Source organism: Heterocephalus glaber, unplaced genomic scaffold (genome assembly GCF_053883595.1).
Source record: "Heterocephalus glaber isolate CG9 unplaced genomic scaffold, H.glaber_assembly_v1.0 deba00001497, whole genome shotgun sequence".
NCBI classification, from domain to species: domain Eukaryota; kingdom Metazoa; phylum Chordata; class Mammalia; order Rodentia; family Bathyergidae; genus Heterocephalus; species Heterocephalus glaber.
Window position 1 is genome coordinate 25,235,138 of NW_028258320.1, and position 13,949 is coordinate 25,249,086.

The window sequence follows — 13,949 nt, forward strand, 5'->3', positions numbered from 1 at the left end:
ACCCTGTAGAAGCTGCTTATCCTCTCTGACATTGATCATGGTAAAAATGCAGGACTGGTAAGAGGATTATGAATAATATTTGTAGTGGACCATTGCTCCATGTCCTATCTCAGACAATTTGATGTTTAAATCTCTAGAGGCCAGTGCCTGGAGTTCTACTTAGACATAGTCGAGGCTCATGAATGAATGAATAAACACACAAGGAGCACAAGAATGCACTAGTCTTTTTCTGCCCAAATCCCATCTGTTCTTCAGTCTTCCAAGATGGTGGCTGGAGGGCCCAAAAGGCCATTCAGAGAAGAGATTTTTAGGGAGAGAGTTCCTAGGCAACTCCCAAAGGGAGTATGAAGCCCAGATGATGGAATTGAGGCCCATGCCAGACAGCAATGAGATTTCCTGAGCAAGCAGCACAGGCAGCTCTTGTGCCAAGAGCTTGGCTACTCTGCCTCCTTTGAAAACTCATTACCAAATCATGGCAAGCAAAATTTAATTTTCAAAAGGGAAATGATTTATGTGCTACAGGAATAAAGAAGTGACAGAAGCAGGAAAGCTTGCATACATTTCATTTCTTGAAATCAGGCCTATAATTTTTTCATTAAAGAAGGATGCCAAGTTGGGAAAGCCAGTTCGTTCTAAGCAGAAAATTATAGAGAGGTGTATAATGAAAGTCCCGTCAGCATCGAAACCCATGTCTTACAGCATCCGTGAGAACACAGGGCTGTTTACTATCTGCCTCCTTTCAACTACTGAATATACAGCTCCAGCCCTTCAGGAGGCCTCCCATCTATTTCTCTGATAAGAGAAGAGCCCCAGGAGGTTTAGAGGGGAAGGATCCTTCTGGCTGATATGTTGAGAAGAGATCTGAAGATAGCAAGGGATGAAGGAGAAAGAGTGGAATATCAGAGAGGAGAGAGGAAGGTGGCAGCCACCAGGGTTTCTTGATTCCAAACTAGTGGTTTTTAGATTTTACAACTTTATGATCATTCTTTTCTTAACTACTTCTACATATACAATGTGTCAACTTAAACCCTACAGAATGTACTATATACTATATACTATGTACTATAGAAAGTACTATGTACTTCCATTAACTAGAAAGAAGGTGATCATTATCTGTTTCTGGCGGCTTGATGTCAGGCAGCCTGAATGCCCTTCCTGAATGGGATCTGAGCTAAAGGGGATGAGGGAAGGTCATGGATGTCGAGTCAGGCTATCTAGGTTCAAGTCTTGGTTAGAGCACTTGGTGGCTGTGTAACATCAATGATCCTGACTTGCAACATACACACATCCATTCATTCACTTAACCAACATTTATTACACATCTATTACATGGCAAATACTATTCTGGTCCCTGGGCACACATTTATGCACAAGACAGAAAATAAACCACTTCCATTACCAAGTGCTCACCTTGTAGTGTGTGCAGAGAGTGGAGAGACAGCCTACAAACACATAAATAAACAATTGCATGAGTTAATTTCAGATAATGATGAGTTATGGGAAGATAATTACACACTGAGTGATGGAAGAGAGCTGAACTTGTGGAAGATGGATGGTCAGAGATTTCTCTGGGGAGGAGGCTTTTGGGCTGAGGCCAGAATGATGAGAAGGAATGGGATCCATGGTATTCGTGGAAACACATTTCATGCAGAGGGACAAACAAACAAGTGTTTCTGGGCTGAAAAGATGTTGAATAATTTTTAGTACCAAATAACAACTCATTTTCCCCAGTTGTAGATGTAAAACAATTTCGCAGGTGTTTTTTGAGGAACCATTATGGAATCAATATGGGACTAAAGTTGTGTTAGGTGCTGGAAGAGGTAGAAGTCAGTTAACAACAAGTACTTCTACAGTACTTGCCATGCACCATCTAAGTGCCTTCACTCAGTCTTTGGAAGGATTTTGAAAGGTCTATTTCTATGACACCTAATCAATCCATGGTTATCTTGTATTTTGTCACTCCTTTTTCTACATACTGCAGTGTAAGTACTTCAAGAGGAAATTTCTCTCATTCACAACTGTCGTGCACAAAGCCCAGAATAATACATAGCAAAAAATAATAGGTGTGCAATCGACATTGGTTGAGGGGATGAATGGACCAATGAATGATTGAGGGGGTACTGGGTGTCAGGCACTGTGCTCTAAGCACCCCCAGACAGCCTCACCCACAGTCCAAGGGAACCTAAATTAATCTGGTTTCCCTCTTGGAAGAGAATGAAGGGGTTTAGAAAGCAACTTATTTATCAAGAGGATTTAAAAAATTGATCATATATAGACTTATTCTGAACCTTATTCCAGCACCTCCACTCCTGAACAGCATATTTGTCTGTGATTTTTCAATAACCTAGATCTTTTCTGTAGTATAAATGTGTATTTTCTTAATCGATAAAAGAATTTTTTATCCCAGAGTGGGATATTTGATCTTGCTAATGTAATGGGTATCTCTTATTTTTCTAAATGAAATGTTAGGTGAAACATTTGTCAATATAGACACAAATTCTTCCTTCTGAGTTGAACAATGATTTATTGTACCCATGATTCCAAATAGTGTTTAATAACCCATGAAGTCCATTCAGCTACAGAAAGAGTCCAGGGTTACTTATTTATTTATTTTTTCGGTACCGGAGATCGAACTCGGGTCCTTGCACTTGCACACCAGGTGGCGAAACCATTGAGCTAAATCCCCAGGCCAGTCCAGGGTTACTTTTAAATCTCCCTTCAACTTTCAAAAGTAGAAAAGAGGTACACTAATTTTACCAATTCCATAGATCATGACTCTGTAAATTAATTTACAGACACAACATAAAAATTATTTTCATTAATCCCCAAAAGAGATGATATCTCAACTTTCATGGCCTCTGTCTAAGGAGCTCTGCTCTCAGGCCCTCCTTTTGTCTCACTGTCCTGGAAGCAAAGCCTACATGGTAGTCCTCGCATGGGGCACATCTGACAGATACACTTCCACAGGCAGATTTCTCTGGGTCTGGGTCCCTATGTTGGGAGGCCCTTAACATTCTCTCTGTCCCTCCTTCGGCGGCGCATGCAACAAGAAGAAGGTACCAAGACTGATTTACTTAGACCATTCTCTCCCAATCAATAAAACCTCTGGAAAACTTCTAAGACAGAGGAGTGAAACCTCTGAAAGTTAAGGTCTTCTGCATAAACAGTAACGTACAAGAAGCATAGCTCCTTTCCCACTCGCTTTCAATTAAAGAAAAATGACTGCCTTGTTATCATCTGGGAGATTGGTGGGCACTGCAGGCAGGCAGTGAAAGCCTGAATGTGGACAGCGGCCAGGAACAAAGCCATTTGATAATCGAAATCCACTGTGACCATGAAACTAACTTTGGCAAGGAAAAAAAATGTTTACTCACTTACGATTCCCATGATCCTTAACAAAACAACTGCCTTTCCTTTCATTTCCAGCAAAACATGTGATGTTTAGAGGACAAGAGGCAGAGTCCAGCTTGTCTTTTATGTTTCAAAATAATTTTATACATCCAGAGTTTTCTTTTATAAAAAATTCAAAGTTTTGTCCCCTCATCTGTTCTGCTTTCTTCCTTTGCTTTTTCTTGTTTTGTCTATAATGTCATTATTTCAACCAACAGGAAAAATGGAAAGGGAACATTCAATGCTGAAGCAGAAACGCTCCTTTAAAGCATTCTATAAAAAGTACAGAGCTTGTCTTTTCCAGTAAGGTTATAGGAAGACCCTGGATTCCTTTATTATTCAAAGAACAAGATCAGTTTTGAGGAGTGCAAGTTGTCCAAGACCTAAGACTCTGATAGAAGCGGTAGAGAATCTTCATTTATCAAGAGGATTTTTTTTTAAAAAAGCAATGAAATACAGACTTATTTTGAGCCCAGAAGATGGCTGTGACTGCTCAACTCTACAGATGGGGCAAGTGACGGTCCTCATGTCACTTGCCCAGGGGCACAGAGAATCAGAGAGTTGAGCGCTGATTTAAACCTGGTCTATTTGCCTGCGAGCTTAGACACTTTACTATACCCTGCTGTCCTCCCGAGCCCACCAGTAGAATATGTGTCTTCATATTGACACAGCCAAGTTCTTCTCCCTGAAGATTAGAGCTCACGGTGTCTACACATGGACCGAACACCTGGCAACAGTCCCTCCCATCTCTTTGCTTTCCACGTGAATGACCACAGCCTTCCTTTAACCCCATCCTATTCTTAGTCAAGAAACATACACAAACACCTCCAAACACCAACAGACTAGAAGCATGATCTCAATTTCTTAGGTCTCTTTGCAATTCAAAATTCAGAACAAAATAAAATATATCTTTTTTTTATGTCATCCATATCATAAGCCATTTGGTCCCACCTACTTTCAAGATCTGGCTTCTTCTCATTTGTGTATTCTAGATTACTTTCCATCTCTCTGATGGGAGCCAGTACCTTAAAGTTATCCATTTATCTAATATATTGCAAGTGCCTCTGTTTGGATTTAGCTGTCAACATTTCACACATATGAAATTAATCTGTATCTGTATGACATTAATGTTAACATTGTGCATTACAGAGTGGTGGACACTTTATTGTTCTAAAAGCAAAAATAGACAAATGTTGGCCTGTGGGTTTTTTCTAAAGCATGGATAGTAATACAATATAAATGACTATATGATTTATAAAAGAGGAATCATTACAAAAATAAGATAAAGGGTTGTTGGGAAATGCCTCATGTCAGGAGACGCTAACAGGATGGTGGGGGCAGGAATTATGCATAGGTTAGAGACTTTTATAATAAAAAAATTGCCATTCATGTCACTTTCCCTTCTTCATTATTATAATCTTATTTCATAATTGCATGTTCAATACAATGAGTTTTCATAATGCTTTAATGGGAAGTTCATTGCTTCAGTTTTAAAAAGTCAATTCTCTTGTGCTAAGAAAGAAAACACACTCTCTGTAGAGCAGTGTAACTAACAAGATGGAGGAACGTGGGGAGGATGTAGAGGCTGAAGCTTCTCAATCACATACCATTAATATGATTCAATTTATGCTTATGTCATAGATGTAGACATTGCATAGTGCAATAAGCAAGAAAGGGACTTGAATAAAACACGCAGTGAAGGAAGCAGATGGTATGCTATCAAAACCCTTCAAGCCTAAAATAATCTTTCCCAAGTAAGGAGGATAGTTAATTAAAACCAGGATATATTTACACTATTCTGAATATCTCAAGGTAAATAAAAATCAAAATGACACTACTGTAATGTTGGAATAAATGATGAAATTTCATCTATTCTATTTTTCTTTAATAGTTTCTAATCAAACTTTTCATTAAACAGCTTCATAAAATTCCACAGGGAATTTATTTACAGGGACTCATTGTGGATTTAAAAGCCTTACTTTTATTGTTCAATTAAAGTTGTTATTCAGTGGACAACATTAAAACAGCAAGGAGCAGGGAGTGGTCTGGGCAGTCGAGCAAGGTAATCGCACAGAGAAAAGTCTCTTTTAGAAGTGAATCTGAAGAGCAGGTTGGCCATCCAGACAGCACCCAGAGGAGAACATGTGAGGTCATCCCTATCTAAGAGGGAGAGCTACTTCCAATTCCAAAGCCACTTTCGGTATCCTTCTCAGGCCTGCTCCACTGGCTCACATTCATGCCCCTCTAGAAGAGAGGGCATCAGGCCACTTACAAAACCCACTCAAAGGGTAGTGAATAAGGGCAGAACAAGCCTAAGAGAGACCAACAGTTGACCCAGGTTGAGGGTGGCTGGTTACTAATGTGGAGAACCAGGAGGTGAGTTTTAAACAATCTGTACTTTCCCAATACTTTCCTAAAAGCTTGATCTCTATTTTTAAAAACCAGACTCTGTCTTTCCTATGATGCTTTCTCTAACTTCTCACCCTGATTCCATCTTCAGCCACCTCCACTCACTCCCAACCACTGCTAAATTCCTACTGCACTTGTCCTCTGTGACACTTGCCAAACACTTCATCATTGATTTTCCTATAATATTAGTTAACCTTTCAAATGCAATAATCCTGTCTTCCCCAATTAGATTTTAAATCCTCAAAACAAGCAAGAATCATGTTTTATTTATCTTTGACATACCCCTCCCACCTCCTCTCCATAATCCTATTTAATAGAAGAAAGCAAAAAAAAAATATTAGTCAATAAAGGAAACATCATTCAATCATAGGAAAGCAGACACTGTCCTTTTGAGAAGGACCTTAGAGGTATTTTATGGCAATTTATGTATTTCATGTGCCAAAGGTGTAGCTGCTAAATGCTATAAACTTTTTGCCATCAGCTCTACCATTCATCCACCTGGTGATACGCCTAATAAAATTTGATTTTTACAGCCTAGGCATACTGTTACCTAAATTACATTTGACCAATTACTGAAGTCACCAAACGTGTGGTACAGAATATATACTGTGTAGAAAATTCATCTGTGGGTCCCCTGGCACTCTCAGTAATCTGACAGAAGTGTTTCAGTCATCTGGCAGTGTTTAATATTAGAAACATTTGTTTAATGCTAGTCACTAATTAAATTTATGTTCTTCCACCAACTGTTAGTTGGTTGGAGAAACCCAATGCGACATTTTAACAAACACTTTAACCCACATCGATTTCAAGTACAACCAGTTGGAAGTTTAAAAGGGTGTTCGGTGCTCTCTGGAAAGTTAAGTGTGTGGCTGAAAATAGGAGGTGGGGGAGGCATGTCGGTAAGGGTGACCAAATCGGGTCAGAATAAGCTTTTTTGTTCCCTTGCTAACATGAGCTGGTTTAAAAAGTACAAACTATTTGAAGTACAAACTTAACTAAAACCTCTAATATTCTAATTATTAAGCTGGCCCACTAGAAACTCTTTAAAGGTACCTTTTTGCCAAAAGAAAGCTTCTACTTTAAGAGGCTAAAGAAGAATAAAAGCACTGAAATTAGCTGTAACAGAACGAAGTCCAGGGAAACATTCAAAAGTCAGCTGCTTGTATTTGAGAGAACATTTAAAACTAATTTAGTAACTCTTAACAACCATTATGATTTCTGTTGAATTGGAACTTCTATTAGCAATTTGAGATGTAACAGCTTTGAAACTCAATGACTAATAACTCTTAAATTAGTCCAAAAGGTTAAAACATTTTTTTCATTATATCATATTGAGAAACTCTAATTTTGAATGCCCTTAAATGAGGGAAAACATTCTTTCAGTTTTATTCTGTGTCAGGAATTTACAGTTCTCTTGAGCAGCAAGTAGTATATAGAGTTTGGGAGCAGGGGGAAGAGAAGAAAAACTCACGAGTATTCAAAAGGGAAGATTTGTGAATGCTAATCTGAAAAGAGCGGGTATTTTAAAAATACACTGGATTCATTTATCTATTTGAATAAAAACATTATTTGAACATTTTAAAACATAATAATAAATAAAGTGTGATTGTTTTCTTTTTCAGTCTTACTTTTTATTAGTATATATATGCGTTGCATAATGATTATGTGCCTTGTGGGAGTTGATACATGTACATAACACCTCTTACTTCTTTTTTCATTATTTCCCTCTTTTCCTTCCCCCTTTCCTCAATGTCTTGATCGCCTTCCCCTTTGAGAAAGATCTGTATCCCTACTTCCTATCATCTATCTTTTATTTTGCTCTTTATTTATATTTTGGTTTTCTCATATAAGAGAAATCATCTTTCTTTACAGGAGGAAAATATAATTTGTACAAACCCTATTTCCTCCTTACAGATGGAATCATTTGATAAACCACAGTTATAAAAGACATCTGACGAACCAATTTATACAGAAAAAAGTCATGGCCTTTAGATCCCAGTGAGCTCAGATGTCGTTGTTCCCTTCCCTCTCTCCTGCTTTCCTTCTCGGATCACCATGTCCTATCCCCTCACACCCTACCCTCTTCTGCTCACGTATCTACTTGACAAAACCTCACCCAGGAACAGCCTGGGCCTTATGCCAGGGCCATAGAGAATCACATTCAAGAGGCTATGCCGGGGCTCCCCAAACATGCTGAGGTCCACAGGGGTTATGCAGAATAACTGGAACTTGAACCATCTACAAATGAGGGATTCTTGGGGAGACAAGCCAACAGAATCGGAGAAGGTCCCAGCTCAGAGGGACCCCACCCTCCTTTCTAAACCAGAGGGCTCAGCCTCTTCTACAGCCAGGCGTCGAGGAAGGGCTAGACAGGCTGAGACCCTCCCACCTGCAGCGGTGATTTGCAGAGAAGGGCTAGGGTGAGGGTGATGGGTGTCCATGCTTCTGTAAGTACAAGGATTCCCATTTTCTAGAGAACCACTGATAGGATCCAGTCTCTTCAAGAAATGAGTGAGAACGTGGGGATGTGGGAGAAGAGTCGTCTTGGCTCAGCTCTAGTCGCTGTGCCATAGACATTTCCCAGTTATCTCCCCCAGTCCCATCTCTCCTTAGGACCACTCAGCTAGCAGAGATGTAGATGAAGATAAATGTGCTTATACCCATCTTTGGTGGGCAATATGTGTCTGTGTGTGAGAAAAAAATTCATGAAAGTATAGTCTAATCTATCTATCTACCTATCTATCTATTTATCTATCTATCAATTCACCTTATAGTACCAAAATAGTTATAATTTGTGTATTTTTATAGTACTACTTTATAAAAGGGAGTGATTAGGTAAATTTAAAATAATCCATATTTGAATAGCCAAAGCATTTTACAAAAGAACATGAAAGCTTCCTGTTAGTCCTACTGTCTAATTTCAAGGTCAACCAAGAGACTTCAAACACTATATCGAATGACAAATTGTAAATAATAATCTTTTACCCATGGTTACCGGAGGTTTCCAAGAAGGCCATGATGCCTAATAATGCAACAATGTAAGGGTAGGAGGGTGGGGTGGCACATGGGTTTGTGAAAATGAGCCCATTCCCCCTCCCTGCTCTTCACCAAGACTGAAAACAACTATTCACGTGTAAGTTTCAGGTAGGAAAAATATAGACTCACCAAACTCATCGCATATACTCTCATTTTCTATGAGAGTGGGGTGGTCAAACGTGTCTCGACAGTACAGGATCTGGGGGTTCCTGCTGACCACTGCAATGCCCCCCAGGGCTAATGCAAACTGGTCCGTTAGAATGGAAGATGGCTTATCCTGGATGCGCTTCAGCATAGAGCGGTACCGGCAGTACTGAGGGTAGCTGAGAACGATTACATTCGTTTCTTCCTCGTCCTCCCCTAGACAAATGAGAAAATATTACTATTATCATTTTTCCTCCGAGAAAGAGAAAATTCATAGCCATGGCATAATTTGTATAACCACTTTTGGTTTTGGGCCAAAGACATCATTTTCACCCAGGTTCTTATCCCAGTCCATCTTTATCCCAGTTTGGCAATGCCAGCATCTTCTGCCTCACTTTACCAATCCAGCCACTGCCCTCCCCACTGCCTTAGGGTCCCCTCAGAGCATAAACTCTTGTGGAGAAAAGAGGACTGAGATGGCCTTGTGGACGCATTAAAGTCCTATTTTTGTCACTGGTGAACAGTAGAACCAAAAACTATTTTGAGAGAATCTGACATATTTTTCTAATCATTAAAGTCATCATAGCAGGAAAAAGCACAAATTTGTTGAGCTTCTTTATTCTTAGAGTTTGGTATTTCTTTTATATTGGATTGTGTCATTTTTAGGGTGTTTGGTGCCTTCAAAAAGGCCCCAGAGGGATGTCCATGGGTCCAGATGGGACTGTCATTGTCTCTGGGGTTCACATTATTACTCTTTGGCAAATATTTCCTGTTGTCTCTGACCCTGAGGGAAGAAAGCTCTGCTTCCCACCCTCTTGAGAGTACAGTTGCCATGTGACTTGTTTTGGCCAATGAAATATGACAGAAGCAGTGGGGACTTTAAAGAGATAGTACACCACCAGCCATAATCCCCTTTTGTCTTTTTTCTAGCCATCTATAGTGGTTCAGATAGAAGTTATTCTCCTAGGCTGGATCTTGGAGTAAAAATAACAATTAGGGCCCCTTGATGATCCAAAATACATGCACAGAATAAGCAGAAAATAAACCCTTGATGTTTTAAGTGCTATGGTTGAGGGGCCATTGATACATGATCTATCTCAAGTTGATTGATAGATCCACCTTTTCTACCCTCCCTACACCCATACCCCCTATCTTCTGTTCCTCAACTCCATCTGGTAACTTGGCATCTCTCATAGAACCATGCCAAGAAGACTCCCCAAGCATCATTGGGAGAGAGTTCCATCAGAAGCAACTTAACTCAGAAGAATATTTCAGCAAATTCAGTGAATCGTAATGATTATTTACATCTCACTATATTTTGTGCTCATTTATAAAAATGAGATTTGGTGTGGTTAAATCTTTCCTTCACCCTAAGCTTGAGAGATAGGAAACACCCTCTTTAATAGCCTGCCATTTATATAATATTAAGCTGAATTTAGGCTCCATGACCCACTTTGCCATTACTTTCCATAACCACACTATCGGCACGGTTGTAAGCCATCCCCAGACTTGTCACTTGCTTATCCAGAGAAAACACTCAATATTTTGAGCCCTTACCATGCTGTGGGGAATCACAGAAGCCAGTTGTTAAGGATTCTGACATTACGGCCATCTGGTAACCAGTGGGAGATGAATGAGTAAGGACAGAACGTAATGATGAAACATAACCAGTACCAATGGAAGGTGTGTGTGACCTTTTCAGATAGGAGGTCAATACCCAGATGTATTTCTAATTATGTTCACTTAGTTCCTCAGGCTGAAGGCTTCTCTATGAATGGAGATATTTAGTTGTTTGCAAGATGACATCTTTTAATGGCTTACATTTCTTAGACTCCTGCCTGCCTTGTGAGTAGACACTTTATCAGCTGGTACACTTAATTAAAAGGAAATGTGTTTTACATTGAAAGCAAATCCTCATATATCCCAAGACATACCAATTTGAGATTCTTATAGCAAACCAGGACACTAAACTTAAACATTGGGTTCAAGCCTGTGCTTTTTGTTAAGTTAAAGCCTAAATAATTTTGCATGTAAACATTCACCAACCATCATTAGAAATCCAGACTAAGCTCTATTTCAAGAAATAGTCCTCAGTGTGTCAATTGTGTTGTTATAATCTATATTATTATACTCTATTTGTCTGACATTGGGAAGGAGAGAGGGTCCATAACCACGAACTGCCAGAACTCACTGCTTTCAGCACACTCATCCCTCAATACCATCTCCTGTACGTAGTAAATACTGCACATAGTAAACCCTGATGATTTCCAAAACCTACTCTGATTGTTCCTATGAAAGGGAGAAAGCTGCATTAGTTTCTCCAAGTGTTCTAGAAGTAAAATGGAGAAAGTCATGCTTTTCAGGTTGAAAGAAGGGAAAGAACAGGTACTTCACAGTTAGTTTCACAAAAGATGTCACCTGCACTGAGGTCCACTTCACTTTCCTCCCATGGCCTCAATCCCTGACCGTTTTTCATGATTATGCTGTCTCTAACCTCTTCCTAATTCTCCATTCTGAGTAGAGTTAGCTTCCTGGCAGTCTTTATGTGCTTAGAGATTCTCTCTCTCTCTCTCTCTCCCTCCCTCCCTCTCTCAAGCTAGCTCAAAATACTTATTCTCCTTTCCTTCATGCAGTTCCTAAAACATTAGCCAAGCCATGAATCCTTCTTTTTATTGGAAAAAAGAAAACAGCAAGTTTCCTCTACTCCAAACTCACAGCAATGTGCCCTCTGACTATCCATTCATTCTGGTGACAGTCTCTAGGAGTGGTCTTGGAACTGTCCACAACATTAGAATCACATAGGATGCCCATAAAAAGGAGGACGCTAGGGTGGCTTCAAGAATTACTGACTAGTGCCGGGGATTTAGCTCAGTGGTTCCGCCGCCTGCCTTGAAAGTGCAAGGTTCTGAGTTCGATCCCTGGTACCAAAAAACAAAGCAAAACAAAACAAAAACTCATGGTTCAAGAATGACTGATTCAGAATCCCTAAGGTTGGGACCCAGGAATTTACATTTTTAACAAGTATTTCAGCTAGCTCATGGACACTAAACTGTGAAACTAGCGATTTTGACCGAGTTTAGCATTTTACATAGATTTACAGTAACTCATTGAGCTTGGGTTTTAAAATATATACACACACATATATATATATATACATACAGAGTTGTAGAGACAGTTTTCATACACACATGCATACGTAGTTGTCAGATATATAGAAATCTGTATTTAAAAATTTTTTTTAATTTCCCTTCTAATCCTCTTTGTACCCAAAGCAAAATACAGGATTAAGTTCCCTTCTCCTTTTCACTTTTCCAGGATTGTTGCACGTATTACAGAAGACAGCAAATGAAAAAAGAAAGTAAAGCAAATATTAATGCCATGTCTGGTACTGATAATAAAGCAATAATATTCACAAAGGTCTTTCACATACAACATATCTCCTTTGTTCTCTTATTATTACCATTATGACTTGTTAATACTTCCCAATTTAGATGTGGGAAAAACTAAAGGTGAGATACCCGAGGGACTGGTCCAGAATCTCAAACAGCTAGAAAGTGATGGATGGGAGCCTCTCACACCATCTTTAACATCAAGTTTGATGAACTTTTCATTACGACAAATGTCTCAATATAATGGTAAAGATAATAGAGGTTTAACTAATTTATAATATTAGGGATGAGGATAGTGACCTTTGATCAAATTAAATATGATACACTTCATGGAGAATTGCGGAACTCAGTTAAGTTATAAGCCAAACTTACTCTACTTTGGTTAAAGTAGATTATTATTTAGAAGCACTAAATTCTTGTAACAATTTAATATTATTGATGCACCTTTCACTTACATCAACTTTCTACTCATACAATAGGAAATAGGGCCAATCCTAAATTTTGCAAGTCTGATATTCCTGGAACCATCCCCCCCCGACCCTTAAACTTTTTCCACACTCAGAGATGAGAGGCACAGCCAGGATCTGTACCAATGTGGCAATGTCTGGCAATGCCAAAAAAAAAAAATCTAATAAGTTTGTTGCTGATGAACAGAGCCACCCATTTAGACCAGAAGTTTGGAATTGTTTAGAGACAAATCTCTGACCTTTTAATTAGATATCCCTAGAGGAATTTTCATATTTACAAAGCCAGAGAACATCCACTAGGGAAGTCAACTGCTATGGAAGTTGCTGTGAGGAGTAGAGAACCCAGAGGAAAGATGAGCCCCAGAACAGCCAAGTCATCTGGGTCAGTTTCACTGAGAAGAGGGCCCCCCTCAGTCTCTTCACTGTAGCTTAGGCAGGTAAGTTTATCTTACTGGAGATATTTTTTTGTTTTGTTTTGTTTTGTTTTTTTGTGTCAGGGTCTCACTAAGTAGTTCAGGCTGGCCTTGAACTTGTAACAATCCTCCTGCCTCAGCCTCTTGAGTTCTGGGATTATAGGCCTGTGCCACCATGCCCAGCACTGACAGACATTTTTTATTCTCAAGATGAAGTATGGTCACTATAATAGGAAAGGTGTGTATAGTAGAGTATAAAATTATGAATTTGGGACAGGTTTCCAGATCTAAAACTCTATAATTCTGTATTGGCCTCCTAAGACTCTGCGTTATGTTAACTTCCTTCTAATACCACTACAAAAGATTTTCCAATAGCTGACATGTTTATTTTGCCTTAGTATACTGAGAAAACAAATAAAACTAAACAACCATATAAAAAATTCTTATTTACATTTTTCACCTACTCCCTTCTTCCTTATGCATTTTATATACATATAAATAAATACTCCTTTGCAAAGTTACCCATGAAACAAGGGCTGCCAATAAGAGCTATGTATGACATAGTCCCCTTTCTAATTCATAAGTGGTATAGCAGATATATCTAAGAATGAATAAGTTGTACATTTGTGTAGAAAAAGTCAAACAAAGTGTTTCTGGAACAAAGATTTTCTTTCAACCACACCTACATAGGGAAAGAAATC

The 13,949-nt window shown here is 39.1% G+C and overlaps 1 protein-coding gene across 2 annotated transcripts in view; it reads right to left on the reverse strand.

The window, feature by feature from the left end:
* Arid5b (AT-rich interaction domain 5B) overlaps positions 1-13,949 on the reverse strand; it is a 178,359-nt gene that overhangs the window by 83,337 nt on the left and 81,073 nt on the right. For both annotated transcript variants that reach the window (XM_004858263.4, XM_087184810.1), the window contains one exon: positions 8,965-9,195. In XM_004858263.4, the coding sequence (XP_004858320.1) occupies positions 8,965-9,195 (231 nt within the window). The remainder of the gene's footprint in view (positions 1-8,964; positions 9,196-13,949) is intronic.